Below are 19,809 nucleotides of genomic sequence, written 5' to 3'. Positions count from 1 at the left end.
ATTGCTGTACCTAGGACCTAGGACTTCCAGTACTATGTTGAATAAAAGTGGTGAGACTGGGCATCCTTGTCTTGTTCCTGATCTTAGAGGAAATGCCTTCAGCTTTTCACTGTTGAGTATCATGCTAGCTGGGGGCCTACATTATATGGCCTTTATTTTGTTGAGGTATGTTCCCTCTATACCCACTTCATTGAGAGTTTTTTTAATCATAAATGGATGTAGATACAGATGACCAACTCACATGAAAAGATACCAACATCACTAATTATTAGAGAAATGCAAATCAAAACAACAGTGAGGTACCACCTCACACTGGTAGGAATGGCCATCATTAAAAAGCCTACAAATAACAAATGCTGGAGAGGGTGTGGAGAAAAGGGAATCCTCCTACACTATTGGTGGGAATGTAAGTTGGTGCAACCACTACAGAAAACAGTATGGAGGCTCCTCAGAGAACTAAAAATAGAGTTGCCATATGATCCAGCAATCCCACTCCTGGGCATATAATCGGACAAAACTATAATTCAAAAAGATACATACACCCTTATGTTCATAGCAGCACTATTCACAGTAGCCAAGACATGGAAACAACCTGTCCATTGACAGATAAGGAAGATGTGATACACACACCCACACACACACACACACACACACACACACACAGTGAATACTACTCAGTCATTAAAAGAATGAAATAATGCCATTTGTAGCAACATGGATGGACTTAGAGATTATCACACTAAGTGAAGTAAGTTAGAAAAAGACAAATATATAATATCACATATTTGGAATCTAAAATATGAAACAAATGAACCTATCCATGAAACAGAAAAGACTCACAGACATAAAGAACAGACTTGTGGTTGCCAAGGGGATGGGGAGTGGGGGAGGGATGGATTGGGAGCTTGGGGTTAGCAGATGCAAAATCTTATATACAGAATGGATAAATTACAAGGTCCTACTGTATAGCACAGGGAATTATATTCAATATCCTATGATAAATCATAATGGAAAAGAGTATAAAAAAGAATGTATATATATGTATAACTGAATCACTTTGATGTACAGCAGAAATTAACACAACATTGTAAATCAACTATACTTTAATTAAAAAATAATTTTTAAAAAATGAACAAATAATTGGATGTTGAATTTTGTCCAAACTTTTTTTGCATCTATTGAGGTGATCATATGATTTTTATTCTTTAATTTGCTAATGTGGTGAATCACACTGATGGATTTGCAGATATTGAAAAATCCTTACATCTCTAGGATAAATCCCACATCATCATGGTGTATAATCCTTTTAATATATTGTTGGATTTGGATTGCTAATATTTTGTTGAGCATTTGGAATCTATGTTCATTAGTGATAGAGGCCTATAATTTTCTTTTTTGGTGATATTTTTGTCTGGTTTATATCAGAGTGATGTTGGCCTCATAGAATGAGTTTGGAAGTGTTCTTTCATCTGCAGTTTTTTGGAATGGTTTGAGAAGGATAGGTGTTAACTCTTCCTTGCTTGGTAGAATTCAGCTGTGAAGCCATCTGGTCCTGGACTTAGGTTTGTTTTTAATTAGGAGTTTTTAATTACTGATTCAATTTCATTACCAGTAATTGGTCTGTTCATACTTTCTATTTCTTCCTGATTCAGTCTTCAGTCAGGTATTTGCCTATTTCTTCTAGGTTGTCAATTTTATTGGTGTATAGTTGTTTGTGGTAATCTCTTATGATTCTTTTATTTCAGTGGTGTTGGTTGTAACTTCTCCTTTTTTGTTTCTGAATTTATTGATTTGGGCCATGTCTCTTTTATACTTGATTAGTATGCCTAAAGTTTTATTGATTTTATTTATCTTTTGAAAGAACCAGCTCTAGTTTCATTGGTCTTTCTATGTTTTTAAGTCTCTATTTCATTTATTTCAGCCCTGATCTTTATGATTTCTTTCCTTGTATCAACTTTGGATTTTGTTTGCTCTTTTTCTAATTCCTTTAGGTGTAAGGTTAGGTTGTTTGAGATTTTTCTCATTTCCTGAGGTAAGATTGTATCACTATAACCTTCCCTCTTAGAACTGCTTTTGCTGTGTCCATAGATGTTGGATTGCTGTGTTTTCCTTTTCATTTTTCTCCAGGTATTTTAAAATGTTTTCTTTGATCTATTGGTTGTTCAGTAGCATATTATTTAGCCTCCATGTATTTGTGTTTTTTTCCAGTTTTCTTTCTTGTGGTTCTTTTCTAGTCTCATAGCGTTGTGATCAGAAAAGCTGCTTGATATGATTTTATTTTATTTTTTTAATTTACCAAGGCTTGTTTTGTGGCCTAGCATGTGATCTATCCTGGAGAATATTCCATGGGCACTTGAAAACTATGTGTGCTCTGCTATTTGGGAATACAATGCTCTCTGTATTAAGTCCATTTGCTCTGATGTGTTATTTAAAGCCAGTGTTTTCTTACTGATTTTATGTCTGGATGATGTGTCCATTGATGGAGTGAGGTGTAAAAGTCCCCCATTATTATTGTGTTACTGTCAATTTTTCCCTTTATGTCTGTTAATATTTGCTGTATGTATTTAGGTGCTACTATACTGGGTGCATATATATTTGCAATTGTTATATCTTCTTCTTGGATTGATTCTTTGATCATTATGTAATGTCTTACTTGTCTCTTTTTACTGTCTTTGCTTTAAGGTTTATTTTGTCTGATAGAAATATTGCTACCCTGCCTTTCTTCTGATTTCCATTTGCATGGGATACCCTTTTCCATCCCCTCACTTTCAGTCTGTGTGTGTCTTTAGATCTGAAGTGAGTCTTTTGTAGGCAGCTGATATAATGGTCTTCTTTTTGTGTCCATTCAGCCACTCTATGTCTTTTGATTGGACCATATAGTCCATTTACATTGAAAGTAATTTTTGATAGGTGTGTACTTATTGCCATTTTGTTAATTGTTTGGGTTTTTGTTTTTTTAGCTCTTTTTTTTCCTTTCTTATTCTTATATTCTTTTCCCTTGTAATTTGATGGCTATCTTTAGTGTTGTGTTTGGATTCCTTTCTGGTTTTTTTGTGTGTATCTATTATGGGTTTTTGGTCTGTGCTTACCTTTGAGGTTTATACTTATACATATATATATAATATATATATATATTATATATATATGACTATTTAAAATTGCTGATTTCTTAATTTCAAACACTTTTTAACAACCCAGCTTTTTACCTTCTAGCCCCCAAGAATTACTGTTTTTTTGGTTTTTTTAAAATTAATTTATTTATTTACTTATGGCTGTGTTGGGTCTTCGTTTCTGTGTGAGGGCTTTCTCTAGTTGTGGCAGGTGGGGGCCACTCTTCATCGCTGTGCGCGGGCCTCTCACTATCGCGGCCTCTCTTGTTGCGGAGCACAGGCTCCAGACGCGCAGGCTCAGTAATTGTAGCTCACGGGCCCAATTGCTCCGCGGCATGTGGGATCTTCCCAGACCAGGGCTCGAACCCGTGTGCCCTGCATTGGCAGGCAGATTCTCAACCACTGCGCCACCAGGGAAGCCCAAGAATTACTGTTTTTGACTTTATATTTTACACTCTTTTATTTTGTGTATCCCTTAACTACTTATGCAGATATAGCTGATTTTACTGCTTTTGTCTTTTAACCTTCCTATTAGTTTTGTACATGGCTGATTTACTACCTTTACTGTATATTTGCCTTTACCAATGAACTTTTTCCTTTTGTAACTTTCATGTTTTTAGTTGTGAATTTTTTTTTGCTTAGAGAAGTCCCTTTAACATTTCTTGTAAAGTTGGATTGATGGTGTGGAACTCTTTTAGTCTTCCCTTCTTTGTAAAACTTTCGATTTTTCCATTAAATCTGAATGAAAGACTTGCCAAGTAGAGTATTCTTGGTTGTAGGTTTTTCCCTTTCATCATTTGAAATAGGTCGTGCTATTCCTTCTGGACTGCAGAGTTTCTGCTGAAAAGCCAGCTGATAGCCTTATGGGAGTTCCCTTGTATGTAACCTGTTGCTTTTCCCTTGCTACTTTTAATATTCTCTCTTTATCTTTCATTTTTGCCATTTGAATTACAATGTGTCTTAGTGTTTTCCTCTTTGGGTTGATCCTGTTTGGGACTCTCTATGTTTCCTGGACTTGGATGTCTCTTTCTTTTTTTTAAATTTATTTATTTATTTATTTTTGGGTGTGTTGGGTCTTCGTTTCTGTGCGAGGGCTTTCTCTAGTTGCAGCTAGCGGGGGTCACTCTTCATCGCGGTGCATGGGCCTCTCACTGTCGCGGCCTCTCTTGTTGCGGAGCACAGGCTCCAGACGCGCAGGCTCAGTAGTTGGGGCTCACGGGCCCAGTTGCTCCGCGGCATGTGGGATCTTCCCAGACCAGGGCTCGAACCCATGTCCCCTGCATTGGCAGGCAGACTCTCAACCACTGCGCCACCAGGGAAGCCCCTGGATGTCTCTTTCTTTTCCCAAGTTAGGGAAGCTTTCAGATGTTATGCCTTCATATATGTTCTCTGCCTCTTTCTCTCTCTCTTCTCCTTCTGGGACCCCTATAATGTGAATATTAGTATACTTCATGTTTTCTCAGAAGTCTCTTAAACTGTCCTCATTTTTTTTTTCTTTTTTCTGTTCAGTTTCAGTGATTTACACTCTCACTCTGTTCATCCATTCTTCTCTAAGCTCTTTGATCATCTTTACAATCATCACCTTGAACATTTCATTAGGTAGACTGCCTCACTCCACTTCACTTAGTTCTAGGGTTTTATCTTGTTCCTTCATTTGAAACATATTCCTCTGTTGCCTCATTTTGCCTAATTTGATGTTTTTATTTTTATGTCTCTGGTAGGTTGGTTATGTTTCCTAACCTTTGATAAGTCGTTTTTTGTAGGAGACATCCTATGCATCCCAGCAACACACTCCCCTCTGATTACCAGTGTTATATGCTCTAGGGTTGTCCCCTATGAGGGTGTGTGGGTCCTTCTGTTGTGGCAGGCTGACAACTGTGAGTAGTTTGGTAAGCATGGCTGGCCCTAAGTCCAGTTGGTTGCCAGGCCCTGCCTTGTGCAGAGGCTGCCAGCTGCTGGTTGGTGAGGCTGGGTCATGGGGTGGCTGTCTGTGGAACCCTGGGGGGTCCTGGGGCTGGTGCTGGCTCAGTTGTGGGCAGAGTCAGGTTCTGGGGTGGGTGGTTGCAGGGCTGGAGTTCCTGAATCTAGTGTCATCCTGCTGGTGGGTGTGGCCAGTTCTTGACATGGCTGGCTGTGGGTTCTGGGGTGTCCTAAAGCTGGTGCTGAACTGCTGGTGAGTGGGGCTATGGCCCAGTGGGTCCTGGGGCTGTTACAGGCCTGCTGATGTGTTGGCTGTGTCCTGACAAGACAGGGGGTAGGGCTGCAGTGGTCTTGGGGCTGGTGTCCAACCACTGGTATGTAGGTTCAGGGTCCAGGAGATCCTGGGGTTGGTGTCCACCCACTAGTGTGTGAAGCTGGGTCCTGGGGCTATGCTGGCTCACTGGCAGACAGAACACAGTACTGGGGTCTCTGACTTCAGGGCCCAGGGGCTCCAGAGGTGGCGTTAGACTTCTTGTTAGAAGAAGGGCCCAGGGGCTCCAGAGCTGGCGTTAGACTTCTTCTTGTGGGTGGGGCCATCTGTGGGGTATGTGTTGTCCTGAAGCTTGTGTCAGCTCTCTGGTAAGAGTGGCCAGATCCTGGGGTGGCTGATTGAAGGGTTCAAGGTGTTGGCCTGTGTTGGCCTGCTGGTTGGCAGGACTGGGGCCCAATGAGCTCTGGGGCTGGCGCCAGCTTCCTGGTGTATTGCTAGGCCCTGACAAGCCAGGGGTAGGGCTCTGGTGATCTCAGAACTGCTTTCTGCCTTCTAGTGGGTGGGTGGGGCCCAGGGGGCTCTGTGGCTAGTGCTTGCCCCCTGGTAGGTGAAGTTAGGTCCCAAGGCTTCTGGCTGTAGAGCCCTGGGGGTCCCAGTTCTGGTGCCTACACACTGGTGTGTGGGGCAGTGTCCTGGGCCTTCTGGTGTACAAGGCCATGTCCAGGAATGGCTGGGGGCTTAGTGGATGTTAAGACAGCCTGTAATTGGTGGGTGGGGCTGTATCCCCACCCAGCTAGTTGCTGGGCCTGAGGCGTCCCCAGTACTGGTGCCTACAGGCTGGTGGGTGGGGGCAGGGCAGTGTCCAAGGTAAAAACTAAGGGAGGCTTCCAAAATGCACTTGCCTGCATCAGTGTCCACATGGTAGAGCAGCTCCCCAACATAGCTGCACCAGTGTCTATGTCCCAGAGTGAGCTGCAGTTGCCTCCTGCCTCTCCAGGAGACTCCAAAATTAGTGGGTCGTTCTGTGAATTGAGCTTTTATCACTTAATGTGCCCTGTACTTTCCTACCTTTGTTCTGCTCTTTCTTTTACCTTTTCTGATATCTCTGTACAAATTCTTTTTCAGAGTTCCAAATCAACTGCATCTTTTCCTAGGAATCTTGCTTCTTCTTCCAGTCAGAACTGACGTTTCTGTTTCCCTTAACAACCAAGACCCTCTTGTTTCTGTTCGGGCAAAGCACTAATAAATCCACTTTGAGTATATGTGAATCAATGAAGTTATGATTCCATTAATGAAAAGACTCAAACATTTATTAAACTCCCACCCACCAAAGGCTGGTCCTGTGATATTCATTCATGCTTTTAGCCTAGGTTTGCCTCTTCCCAACACTTTTTGTGTATACAGCTGCTACGGGGAATCTGTTCTGGAACATGTACCTCCCCCACCAACAAAACTATTCAATGACTCCTTCTTGCCTGCAGAAGGAATTTAACTGCTTGGCACCACATTTCTTGTCTTCTGGCACCTGTCTCATCTTACCTCTTGCTATCTTTACCCTGTACTTGAATTTTCCTAAACACAAAATTACATACAGGTCCATGAACATGCCTTAGTTTACACAGGTGGACTCTTAGATTAGAACACCCTCCATTCAACTTCTCACCAAGCTCTTCTTCTTCATGGAGACTCTGTTTTCTCATTTAGCCATCTCTACTCCACCTACCTCGACAAACACAGCCTCCCTGTGCTGTCTCTGCTCTGGATGGGGTAGAAAGTGTCCACCCATCTCCCAGCTTCCCCAAGTTCAGCTATTTTAGGCTCTCACACTGGAAACTATTGTGGAGACTGGGCCAACCCTAAGGTTATGTGGAACTGCGGTGCCCTCTACTGCTTTCCAGAACTATAACTACTTTGCTTTCTGTCATTCAATACAAGGGAAAATGCTAAAGGAACAAATGGGAATTCAGCTGATAGACCATTATTTTTCAGGGCAAACATTGAATTCCATATTAAAACAAACATTATGAAATGGTAATATATAATCTTCTAAAATGTGAATTTCTATAAGGTTATGATATGCCTTATTATTTCACTGTCCTTTCAGGTCCATCTGACCTAAGGCTCTGTTATATGTTCATAAATATGGAGAGACTGGGTTACCATTTCATCTCAGGGAGAAGGTAAGTATTTAAGCCACATGCTTAAATATAATTTTAAAGATTAGCTCTTAGTAAACATAGTTTCCGTTATGTTCAATAATATGCACTGAAATTAAACTAATAGGAAAAACATGGAAATTTAAAAAATAATTCATCAAAAGAACATAAATTCTCCTACAGCTGACTTCATTGATTAAAATAATATTGTTAAAAATTAGTATCTGTAACTCTCATTAATCCAAAATAATCCCTGGTTTATCCACATTATTTTTTTTTTGCAAAAATTACTGAATGACTTTGGTAATCTTTAAAGCTTTAAATTCACTAATTAGTTGAACTCTTTGATTTGCCTTATGTTGTTTAATCCTGGGAAAAGAGTAGCTGTCACTGGTATCTCCAAACCTAGAATTCTAACACTTAGTAGGGTAAATTATATTGATTCTGATTGTTTTTAATTTAATGATTTTGACTGTCAATGAACTTTATCTTAGTGATATGACTTTTGAGAAATTATAAAATAAAGAAATGCCTGTGTTCAATTTATTCACTTTAGAATCAGAAAAGCCTTTCAAATGAGCGTCTTACCTAATTTATATTTCATACAGAACCACTAGAATCTGAGTTATTTAATACTGCGACTACCTATATTCAGAATAACACTTCCTTATATTTGCAACATTTATGTATTTTTATGTCCTGTTCCTTAAATATATTTACAAGTTGTTATTTTTGGAAAATCTTAGAATTTTTGGAAAGTGCAAAAGTGCCAGCAGTTAGGTTAGATTTGGAATACATGGCATTAAACATAACTGAAGAATAGAGTGACTTCACACACTGAAAGATTAAAGATATTTTCTGAGGGAGAGTTAGAAATTTACCTTTCTGACAATTATTCTGTTAAAAGTGATTGTAAACAACTCAGTGTCACAAAAGATGTGGAACTAATAGTACAGTGTCCATCATGTTCTTGCTGGTTTTACTTTAAATCTTGAACATCTCCCCCTGGGTGTTCTCATAGCCAAGAGGCAGCCGCCTCCTGAGGAAACCAGATGCTGCCATCTTAAAACCAGGACTGTGCTTGCTTTTGCACCCCTATTCCGCCCAGGAGTCATTAGTGCCAGCCTCACCTCTCGGAGTGGGCACACTGCGGCAGAGACAGACACGATCCCAATAATGAAATCTCACATGTGCGTGGGTGCAGGAGGCAGTGCCCTGCACCAGTGTCCGCGCCCCAGACCCGTTCTCAGGTCTGCAGACCCCAGGGCCCCTTGCTACTGACAAGGCGGCTTCTTGTCCAGAAAGGGAACTTCCTAAAACGCCCAAATGTATACTGCAATTAGGTAAGTGTTTAATTCTAGTTAATCCAATTTTACTCTGACTTTCCTTCCCGTAGCAATGAATTACAGATTTTAAAAAGTAGCCTCACAAGCTAGCTTCTTTCTAAAGCGAGGAGCAGATGCGGACACAGAGGCCTGAGTGAAGGACTGAGGGAAGACTGAGGCCAGGCCAGTAAGGTGCTCAGGGCTGGCCCTGGAGCAGGAAAGCTCTCAGAGAAACGGCCTCCGGCGGCTGCCTGCTGACACTCCCTTTCCATCTCAGCTCTGAAAAGAGGGACCGGTGCTTATTACAGGAGGCATCGATATTCTCCCGCAGGCTACCAAGAAACTTCATCGGAAATGTGGCCTATCCCAAACCTGGCCCAGCCGCGGGCTCGGAGCCCTCCCCCTCCGCTGAGCCGGCCCGAGGCGAGGGCGCATTTGGTGAGAGTCTGGCGGCCTCTACCGGAGCGCCTCTGCAGAGGAACGTTCCCCAAAGCCGGAGACGACATGTGGCGCTCGGGCGAGGTGAGAGCGAGCGCGCGAGTGCACTGGGGACGCAGGTGGGGGGGCGGAATCTGCAGCAGGGCAGAACGCGGCCTCGGTCGCGGAGCGGAGCCGCAGGGCGGCGGCGGGAGCGCCGGGGGCACCGGAGCCTTTCGGCCCGGGAGGACTGGGGAAGTTCGCGCTGGCGGCATGGGGCGGTGACGCCGCACTGGCCTTCCGCTCCTGCCAGCCGGTTGAGAGCAGGCGGAGGAGGAGGAGGATGCACCCTCGCCGACGGCTTGCCTTCCCGGGCCGGCGCGCAGGGTAAGCCCGGGCGCGCGGGACCGGGGAAGTGGGGTAAGAAGCTGCGGGCGAGGGCGAGAGGACGGGCGGCCCCGGCTCGGTCCGCACCCCTATCCTCGGGGCTGCCTGGCTTGGGAAGGCAGGTGAAGACAGGCGGGGAGCCACGGGCGGCCGGGAGCGCAAACTTTCCCCCGGCGACTGCGGAGGCATAGCCAGCGCGGGAGGTCAGGGGGGTCCAGAGCGGCGCAGCCCCGCGGGACGGGGCACCAGGGCTCAGTGCCCACGGGCTCGCCGGTAGGAATTGGGGCGTGCGGCAAACGCCGCCGTCACTGGAGCCGACGGGCGAGATCGCCGATCCGGAGGGCCCCGCCGGCCCCAGGCCTTCGAGGCGCGCGGCGTCCAGGAGCTTCCTGCAGGGTGGGCGCCGGCTTGGCGGCGGGGGGCGCGGGTGGGTCGCGCGGGCTGCTTGAGGCCGAGGGACACCAAGCCGGCACTGCACCGCGCGCTCTTCTCCGAGAAAGAAAGCGCCGCCCGGCAGGACGCTCAGCTCGGACCCCGGGCAGGAGCCGGGCAGGTCTGCTGGGGCCAGAAGCTAGCCAGGGAGGGTCGGCGAGCGTTTGGCGCTGGGCGCGCCGCTGCGGACCGGGCTGGAGGCCGACCCTGCCGGGCCGCGAGCACCAAGCCGGCGGAGGCTTCGCCTTCGCAGTGCCACCCCCGCGCCCACCAGCTCCCGCGAGCCCCCGCGGCGGTCCCGGGACCGTGGGAGCGCAGCCTCTCTTTGGGGGTCCCGGCTCCAGGCTGAGGGCAGCAGGAGGCGCCGCCCCGGTTTCCCGCATGCAGCGCCGCCTGCTCGCCGCCGGGACTCTGGCCCGGGTTTGGCGACAAGCCCCGGGACGCGCCCAGGCGACCCCCGCCCTGCCTTTCTCGACTCGAAGGCCTTGGCTTCTGAGGTGGAAGTACCTGTTGTGTATTTCCCTTTTCCGGAGTTGGCCTGGGGTCGCCTCGGGAAAATGTTTCTTTTGAACACGCGGTGCTCCTATAGGATGCGCATCTATTTGCGTTATGCGCATATTGAGAAATATATGCCTTCGCTAAGGTTAGCTGCAGAGCCCAGGGATTGTGCCTGCTTGGATTTCAAATGCATTAATTAGGGCCCAGCACAGAGCCCAGAGCCAAGAGACTTTCCCAAATGCAGTGATTATTAAGTTCTTCAGTCATGGGGACAGATTGCTGAGAAAGTGGCAACCCTCCCTTATAAGCAGTTCTTATATTATCGTGATCTTGTAGAAGACTTGTTTCTTAAATGTGCCTTTTTCCCCCTCTTTCCACATACTTTCTCTCAGCACCTTGCAGAACAAGGAGTAGCTTGCTGACTTTGAATGCGTGGCAAATATTTCAGAAAGGTAAAAGTATTCCACTTGTGGATTTGACAGATGCAAAATACAGTTAGGTAACTTCAGGCATTGAATCTAATAATAGGACTAATGGGTCATTTGATAACATGGTAAAAATAAAACAAAGTATTTGAGGCATGGGAAAAAATAAATTAGAGGAATGGTTCTGCACCTTGAGTAAAAGTGAAAATTAAGCCTACTGTAATTTCTTTTTATGCCCCAATAAAAAGGCCAGTGAACACAGATAACTCCTGATGTGGAGCCGTGCTGGAGAAGGACAGCCAGGCTCCTTTCTTTCTGAACTGTGTGTGTTAGCAGTGTGATTTGATTCCAGGAACTGCGTCACAGAAACATTCATGTTTATATATTTTTCCCCCTTTCAGCTTCAAGATCAAGGTTGAGAAAGGAACAGTTATTCTTCCAAATTCATCAGCTTCAGCTATTATTCTTATTGGGAATGGACAATGGAATGTTCTCTAGCTTTATCATGATCAAAAACCTCCTTCTGTTTTGTATTTCCATGAACTTAGCCAGTCACTTTGGGTAAGTTATCATCTATGCTTTGATTTTACGATTTTCGGGGCACAAGTGCCTTTCAGAAACTTTGCTGAGCAGTATATTAGCAAACCCTCGCTGGCCACCTTTACAGTCCCACACCCTTGAACTTGTTGTAAATAAATAAAAGAGTCCTTGCCCTACCCCACACTTTATTCCTGAGCAAGGCACTTGGAATAAAGGCACTTTATTCCTTTATTCCAAGTGTGGGGTCTCTGAAGTGAGTCAGAGAAAAGAGGCAGATTATGTTTTCAAAAGTGGAAGGAGAAGATGGTTTCAGAGTCGGCTGTGTTTCCTTCCACTCAGGTTAAACCACGATTCAGAAGTTGACCTGCATAAAGGACATTTATTGCTTGTTAGACAAGGCAATGATCAACATTCTGATTGCCCTCCTTGGTGCCATTATGCAAAGGAATTTGCCTTTAAAGCCAGGCCCACACTAGGCGGCACTAACAAGGACTTGCAGTGGTCCTGGCTTGAGCAATAGGCCTTGAACTGTGGCCATCTGAATGCAGAGGCAGATACCAGAAACTACATGTGCCTGAAGATCTGCAGGACACCCAGGCATTTGGCGTTATCAATTCCTTTCCTCTTCTTCCCCAAATTGTTCTGGCTGTTCAAAAGGATTGTCACTTGAAGTTGGTGGAGTATAATTAAGAAGTTAAATTTTAGGACAAAAGTCGTCAAGCACCCCTTCTGTGAAAATCAGCTGTGGAGGTTGCACTTGTGTGAAACATGGAGGGATCTTCAGGGCACAGTGAATCTGCAACAGATCCCTACTAGTTGGCAGGAAGGAGGACCCTTCCAAGTTCATGACCTTCTCTCTTTGTCCTCTGGACATTTTCTGTTCTTTTGACATTCCCAGGTGTGTACAGAGGAGGAAACAGAGAGAGAGAGAGAGGCTTGTGACCATCCACAGGTGTGTGGCTGGTACATGACGGCAGTGGGGCTGTGTACCAGGTCCGTCAGGGACTAGTCCAGCCCTCAGCACCGTGAAGAATGTGCACATTAACCATGCCTGTGGGACGTGCCTCTTAGCCATTCAGTGTATTCCCTTGGGAAAGAGCATTAGTTGTTATTCTTGCCTTGCTGCTTGTCTTGAGTGTGTATTTCCCTACCTGTGCCTTTGGTTTCCTTATCTGTTCAGTGAATGTCTTCCTTTCCAAGGGCTCTCCCTGCTGCTAAACCTTATAGGATTTAACCATGATGTTCCTACATATCTCTGCATGAGAAGTGTGTTTAGAAGTGAAATCATACACAATATTTAAATTTCCAAGTTAATACATTAGGTAGTCAATTTGCTTACTATATATATCGCATATATTTAGCAGTATTTCAGAGGTAAGAAATAGGCTAGGATTGAGAACATGTATTTTTTCCTAAGATTTTGGTCAGATATATTTTTGTGAATCTGCATTCTGTAGTCACGAAGGTATTATACTCTCTGGTGTATGAAAGTCTGAAATATGAAGGAATGTGCATACCGAGTTTAGCCATTAGAAGCAGCTATACTTTATTTCTTATTTAATTTGATGGCTTTCTGAGGTCATCTTCAAAACAGAGATATATCTGTTAGTTTCTGGAAGCTAATACAGAGCAAGTGGTAGAATACCCCTCAATCTCCCTAGAGAATTAGCTGTTGGAGAAGTTTTGAATCTGTTAGATATAAGGTCAATACTGCATCCCAAAATGATATCTACTGACTGCAGAAAATGCGCGAGACACGGAATAGTATGTGAAAAAGAAAACATCCTTAATTCCACCACACAGAAACAATCATTCTTCATATTTTGGTGTGTTTTCTTCCCCTTGCTTCTATGCCTAGCTTTATACAGTTGAGATCATACTGTGCCTTCAGTTTTGTATTTTTGTGCTTTCTTCAAGCCAATACTTTGTTACTACAAACTCTTTGAAATGTGTGATTTAAAATGGATGAATATTATTACAGTGCATAAATGCTTCATCATGGGCTACTTCCCTAATTTGGGGTGTTTACATTGTTTCCGATTGTGCTGTTATTGCATTTTCCTACAGTGAACGTATTTGGCTTACAATTGTTTTAAGTATTTGAGATCATTTCTATTAGAAGATCTTCCTGTAAGTGCGATTTTACGTCAGCTCCCCTGAGTACTTTTAGCTCTTGGTCCTACATGTCCAGTTGCTTCTGAGGACCAGGATCTGCAGCAAAGCAGGAAGCCCAGCAGGGTGTGGTTTTCAACAGAAGACATCTTGACATCTGGGGGCACAAGTCCCTATTTATTTCCCTTCTTATACAAGGCTCCTTTCACTTGCTTATTACTATAAATGAACTTAAGAATAATTTTGTCAAATTGCAAAGAAAGTTTCAGAACACTTATTTGGCTTAAAATCTTGACAAAATAATAGCTATCACAATATGGAGTGCCTATTTGTTATGTTGTCTGTTTTAGATAAAACCTAGGAGGAGCCTTATGAGCTAAGCATCATTAGCCCTGTCTTATGGTCAGGAAGGCAAGAGTAAAGGATGGCTAACTGGGGAAGTTCGCCAAGCTGGTCATGCTGGAGTTCCGTCCTCAGCCCTCCTCAGAGTGAACCTGCCGGGTGGTCCTGAGGCTCCTCTCTTGATTTCACGTGGTTTGCAGGGAAGGTCTAAGTCAGACTGATCTATAGAGGAAGGGGACATAATTTTGAAAGGTATTCTCTGCATTGGAGTAGAGAGAGTTTTCCGTTCTGAAATTACAGGAAAAAAAGAGTTTGGGTAAGCTCTGTTATTTCCCCCAAAGAAAGAGTTTATGTGATTTGGTTCTAAAGAAAGGTGAACGGGGAAGCATGTAAGGCCTTAATCTGAACATTGTGGGACAAGAGAAATGCTGATGCCTGTAAATACGTAAAGGAAACCAGACAACTGGTGGAGGGTTAGGAGGGTGAGAGGAAACCAGTCAGGGAGCAGAAGGAAAGAGGCAAGTACATGTGTGCTTTTGTGCAGTACAAAGTTATACCCAGTGTTTGTGAAAAGCATGTGGATTTGGCAATCAGGAAATTTATAAATGTGATAAGTAAAATGTATGTGGTGATTATATAAGATAATGTGAAATTGCTTTGAAAATATATGAGTCTCATTTCTTCTCCTTCTCCCTTTTGTTTTCTAAATTTGATCAGAGCCACCAGTAGCTCATTTTCAGTAACCTTTGTAATTCTTCCGTTAGTTTTAAGTTATATAACAGAGCATGAGTCAAGTGTATAACAGAACAGAGGCCTATTTGACTGTCAGCCTTATGCAATGTCACGTGTAGAGACATTATAATTTGAGGTATTATAATTATTTTAATGAGACCAGTAATCAAATGTACATGGTAAAAAAAAAACTAGCACAGAAACAATGTCTGAATCAATGTAATGTCAAAATACATAATATTAAATTTAATCTGGAATTAGTTTATCATCATTTGAAAAATCATACTTTATCAGACTTGATTGACCAGTGATAATTGTAAGATAAATTTGAGGATTATCAACTCAATGATAAGGTAAAATCTGATTCGATTCATTTAATAGTATTAAACATTTTTTAGAGGTTTATCTATTGGAAAATTAAAAATGCATTAGAATTTTATCACATGGGAGCTACAGTTCAAATAGACTTTGGAAAAGTATTTTATAATTGGCAATTATAGGCAGATTCTTGTAGAAGTAGCTTAAGAACAGGAACAGATAAGGTTCTTCTTTATCTGTCTACACAAGTGTGCTAACCGGGACCTTTGGTTTCATGAAGAGGGCTTGTTCATACACGTTCTCAAGGACAGTTCTCTTCTTTTAACTAGAGCATAAAGTATACTCTCTCTGAGTCATTTAAGTACTCACAATGTCTTTTTAAATGGCAAGTTCTCTCTTGTGAATCCCGAGATGGCAAGTTCTTCCTGCCTGTAGCTGCTGGTTCACAAGACCCAGGACAAAAAGTCATCGTAACAATTGTAAAAACACAGAGAAGTGCTGTGAAGCAGTTAGGACACACACAGGTGAGAGGGCGTCTAAGTGGAGGCTGTAGAGATGGCCAGAGATCTCACATATAGTAAACATTTTAGGTGACTAAGATCCTGCTACAGAGTAATGCCCAATATTTTTTAAGGCACCAAAAGAAAATACTTCCAAATTACACACTTTGTAGAAGAAACTCTTAGCAGGTTTATCATGCCAACAGGCAGTGAGCTAAGACAAAGCTTAGAAGGACAGTCAGCCAGAGTCGACCCAGCTGGCCCTGTCTGGCCGTCAGTTCCAAGATGAGTCACTGGCTTGGTTCAAGGGGAGAAGGAGAATGTGGGCTTTTGGTTCTTTACAAAGGTGCAATTGCATAACATGCATATTTTAATTGGTGTGAAATTTCAAAGGAAAATATTAGAATCAAAAGTAGAAAAATCTTATCATAGAACTATGGTGGCAGCAACAATAATTATCAGTGTTTACATGAGTATTTCTCCTTCATTTCCAGAATGCATTTTCAAAAAAATGTACTGTTTAATTTTCACAAAACCCTCACTTTGTAGGTGTAAAGAGTTCAGGTGATAGAACACAGAGAAACACGTCTAAGTTTCATCATTGGAAAGTGGAAAAGTCAGGATCCATCTCCAGGCTCAGGGCCTGGGCTAGCACCCTCCATGCAGGACCTTTTCCAGAATGTCTGGATATTTAAGGTGCAATGAAAAGGGATAGAATGGGGGAAAATCTATACTTTGAAATGTCCTAACCTAGAACTCAAATAACACTGCTCTAAAGATAGTTGGTTTATCGTAGCCTGAATAAAATCAAATACAAAATATGTACTATGAAATATAATGTTGCAGAGAGGGAACCATATTATAGGAAAATTAAGATATACTATGAAACTGGCTTTAGCAGTTCATTGAAAATTCTGTTTTATTTGTATTTATTTAACAATTTATTTCAAGGTCAAAAGGCAAACCTAAAAATAAATGAAACCCAGGACCAGTTCATTTTCAGTTTTAACAACAACACAAAAAATTGGGCCATCACTCCATAATCAATTTGGTTCCTATTTCAGGGATGTAGGTGTCATTTTGACAGAGGACAGTGAAGCTGCTCTGTGTGGCAGCAGAATTACTAAGCCTGCCTGCAACTCAGTTTCCTAATCTCCAGGTGGAGTTAATAATGGATCCTATGTCACAGGGTTGATGAGAAGGATAAATTGCTGAATGAGTGCTAAATGCTGAAACATGGCCAGGTAGGAAGGGAGTGCTAAGTCCAGGCTAACTGTCCTGGGTGTTGTGACCAGGAGACCCTGAGGTTTACTAGACCCATGGGGTGGGCACGGCAAAGTCATGTCAGCAGAGTCCCCCTTGCCATGTGAAGGAGCACATTCACAGTCACAGGTTCTGGGGATCAGGATGTGGGCATCCTGCAGTATGGTGCCCTGTGGCTGCATCAGTGTTTATTGAGTCCTTCCTACGTGCCAGGCACTGTTCTAGGTGCTGAGACTCTGTGGTGGGCAGAGTAGAGCCTGCCTTCCAGGAGGGCTCCTTCTAGTGTGCAGTAAACATGTACTTGTCAGTTGGGTCACAAGGATTGCTGAGAAGAGTGATCAGAGTAGGAGGTAGTGAGTGTGCTGGAGAGAAGTGCTCAAGCAGATGTCTAAAGAAAGTGAGCATGTGAGCAGTGCCCTTCATGGAGATGACTGGACAGGTGAGAGAAGCAGCAGATGCAGGGTGATGAGGAAGCAGCGTGAGGAAGGGGAAGGTTGGTGGGAGGCAGGACCAGAGAAGCAGTTGGGACTGTCAGATCATGAAGGACCTTGTAGGCCATGCTAGGTAGTATCAGGACAGAGCAGTTGGCTGTTGAAGAGTGAAATATGAGCCCATTGAGATGTGACCGTAGGATGACAAACGTTAAAGCTAACTCTGGCTGCCGAGTGGAGAATACACTAAGAGTCTAAGGTGGGGAGGCTTAGTAAAGGAGGGACCAGGGAGGAAGTTAAGAGGCAAATGCAACAACCCAGGGGAGGGGCACTTCAGCCAGCAGGATCTGTTGATGGGCTGATGTGAACGTGAAAGAAGAGGAGTCAGGAATGATCTCCCCAGTGCTTGACCTGAAAACGTGATGGATTCAATTGGCTGTTGTTGAGCTGGTGGGGACAGTAGGAGAAGAGGCTGTAGAGAATCATGAGTGCAGTCTTGGACCTGTGAGATGCTTGTTAGATATCCAAGTGGCCAGGCAGGCTGTTGGACATACAGGTCCGGAGTCAGAGAGAAAGAGATTGGGGATGGAGACATGAACTTGAGAGAGACATTTAAAGCCATAGATTGAATGAGATCAATCAGAGATTGAGTGTAGACTGAAAAAGGGTCCCTGGACAGCCCTGGAACACTCCAGCGTTTAAGGTCAGGAAGGTAAGAAGCGGGCAAGCAAGACTGAGGAGAAGAGGCCAGTGAAGATAAGAAGAAGAAAGAGAGTCATGTCCTGCGACTGAGCGGAGAAGTGTTGTAAGAAGGGGTCAGCTGAGGGCTGAGACTGGACCTTTGGGTTTGGCAGTGTGGAGGAGCGGCCAGAAGAGAGCTTTCACTGGGAAGCAGTTGGGCAAAGCCCGAGTGGAGTGGGGCAAGAGAAGGGCAGAGAGACAGCAGAGACCTTTGAGCAGAAAACTCCAGTGAGTTTTGATGAGAAGAGAGGCTAAGGATGGAACAATAGCTGGGAGGGGATACAGGGTGAATGAAAGACTTTTTAAAGACCTGATGTAATTACTGATAGGAATGGTTGGGGGGAGGGAGACCCGTGTGTGATAAGCACCAGTATGATTCATGTGTTTTATAATCATGTATGTGGGGCACCCAGTGTGGCTGGGGGAAGAGAAGGGGCTGAGTCTAGGGAAGTGGGCAGAGTCAGATGAAGGGGGTGTGGCCTGCAAGACCAGGAGCTGGGTTGCACCTTGCAGGAGGTAGGATTCTGAACCAGGCTGCAGTGGTTGGGGACAGGAGTGGAGCGTCTACATGGAGGGTGGCAGACAGGGGTAGGGTGGACTTGAGCACTGTCTAGGGAGCTGACAGGCAGGACCAGGGGCACCTTTGATAGGGGTGCCATCTAAGAGTTCTGGCATAATGTTTTATGGCCATGACTTTATCCATATAAAGCACACATGTCAATCCATGTTTTCCACCATAAGAGGGAACAACTCTTATTTGGAAACTCGGGGTTGACTTTCATGTCTGGCTATATCCACCATGTTTTTGTTTTTTTTTTTTTAAATTTTGCATATTTTTTAACATGGTTAGCTAAAGTGGCGTGCAATGGAAATTTGAGGAAAACTTCACAAAACCGTGCCATTTAGAGGTACTTATTTAGTGAGCTTAAAGTAACAAGCAAATAAACTGAAGATACATTTCTCAGAAGTAATTAAATACTGAAGAAAAAATGCAGAAAGAAATGCCATTCAAGAAAACAGATAAGCTGCTGCTTAAAAGCAATTCTGTTCCAGTCCCAGAGTAAGTTCAGGTTAAAGCTGGTCTGCAGATACAATTACCTATCCTATTTTATGGAAATCAAAAAATGGCTGTCAGCATAAGCAGAGATAACATCACAAGAAATGCATCACACATTACCATCAATAGCACCATTCGTGGTACGAGACAAAAGATTTTTCTTCCCCAGAAATGATGACATAACTTGAACTTGAACTTGAACCCTTTAAATTACTGAAATAAGGAGACGTCATCAGGCATCACTTGGTAAAATGAAGCACCTTTAAAGATGGACTCTACCTCATAGTGTTATTATTACTAGTAGAGATTGTAATACTGATAGAAAAGATACATTGGAATAAAATTTCCTCAAAAAGAAAAAGACTCTTAGATTTGACTACCAGTATAACTCTTTGCTCACTCCTCTTTCAGAGTAATGCATGGATTCTACTGCAGGTTTCACCCTGTGTTCGTAACTGATTTTGGAGACAGTTCTCTTGGGATCCCTGCCCTGCTGTATTCAGACTCCTCCCTCCCCATTCCTCCCCGACTCTCCATCAGAAACCCTGCTGATGACCTCATCCATCCCGCCTCTACCCTCTGCCATCACCTGAGCAATGGGTCTCTACGCCTCCAGTCTTGCCTCTTCTAAGTCCATCATCCCCAAGGTGCCCAGGGGCCACAAGGAATGAAAATGACCCTGTTAAGATACTCTGAATTTCCCACCACCTTCAGGCTAGATCCTAGAGGTGGAGCTTGTCACATGAATGCGCCATGATTTGAGCCACACACGTGGCTCTTCTCACCAGAGTTCAACGTGCCCTCTGCAAATGTCAGTATTTCTTTTCTTTTC

General features: G+C 43.8%; 1 protein-coding gene across 1 annotated transcript in view; it reads left to right on the top strand.

Annotated features, from left to right (window-relative positions):
- The first annotated feature begins 9,383 nt into the window (after positions 1-9,383).
- The window catches only part of GABRA5 (gamma-aminobutyric acid type A receptor subunit alpha5), a 103,167-nt gene continuing 92,741 nt past the window's right edge, over positions 9,384-19,809 (top strand). The window contains exons 1-2 of the mRNA XM_036843328.1: positions 9,384-9,586; positions 11,343-11,502. Coding sequence (XP_036699223.1) covers positions 11,417-11,502 — 86 coding nt within the window. The 5' untranslated portion in view covers positions 9,384-9,586; positions 11,343-11,416. The remainder of the gene's footprint in view (positions 9,587-11,342; positions 11,503-19,809) is intronic.

The sequence above is a fragment of the Balaenoptera musculus genome, chromosome 2 (genome assembly GCF_009873245.2).
Source record: "Balaenoptera musculus isolate JJ_BM4_2016_0621 chromosome 2, mBalMus1.pri.v3, whole genome shotgun sequence".
Taxonomy (NCBI): Eukaryota; Metazoa; Chordata; class Mammalia; order Artiodactyla; family Balaenopteridae; genus Balaenoptera; species Balaenoptera musculus.
Note: the sequence above shows the minus strand (reverse complement) of the source record. Positions and strands in the feature narration are given on the sequence as shown.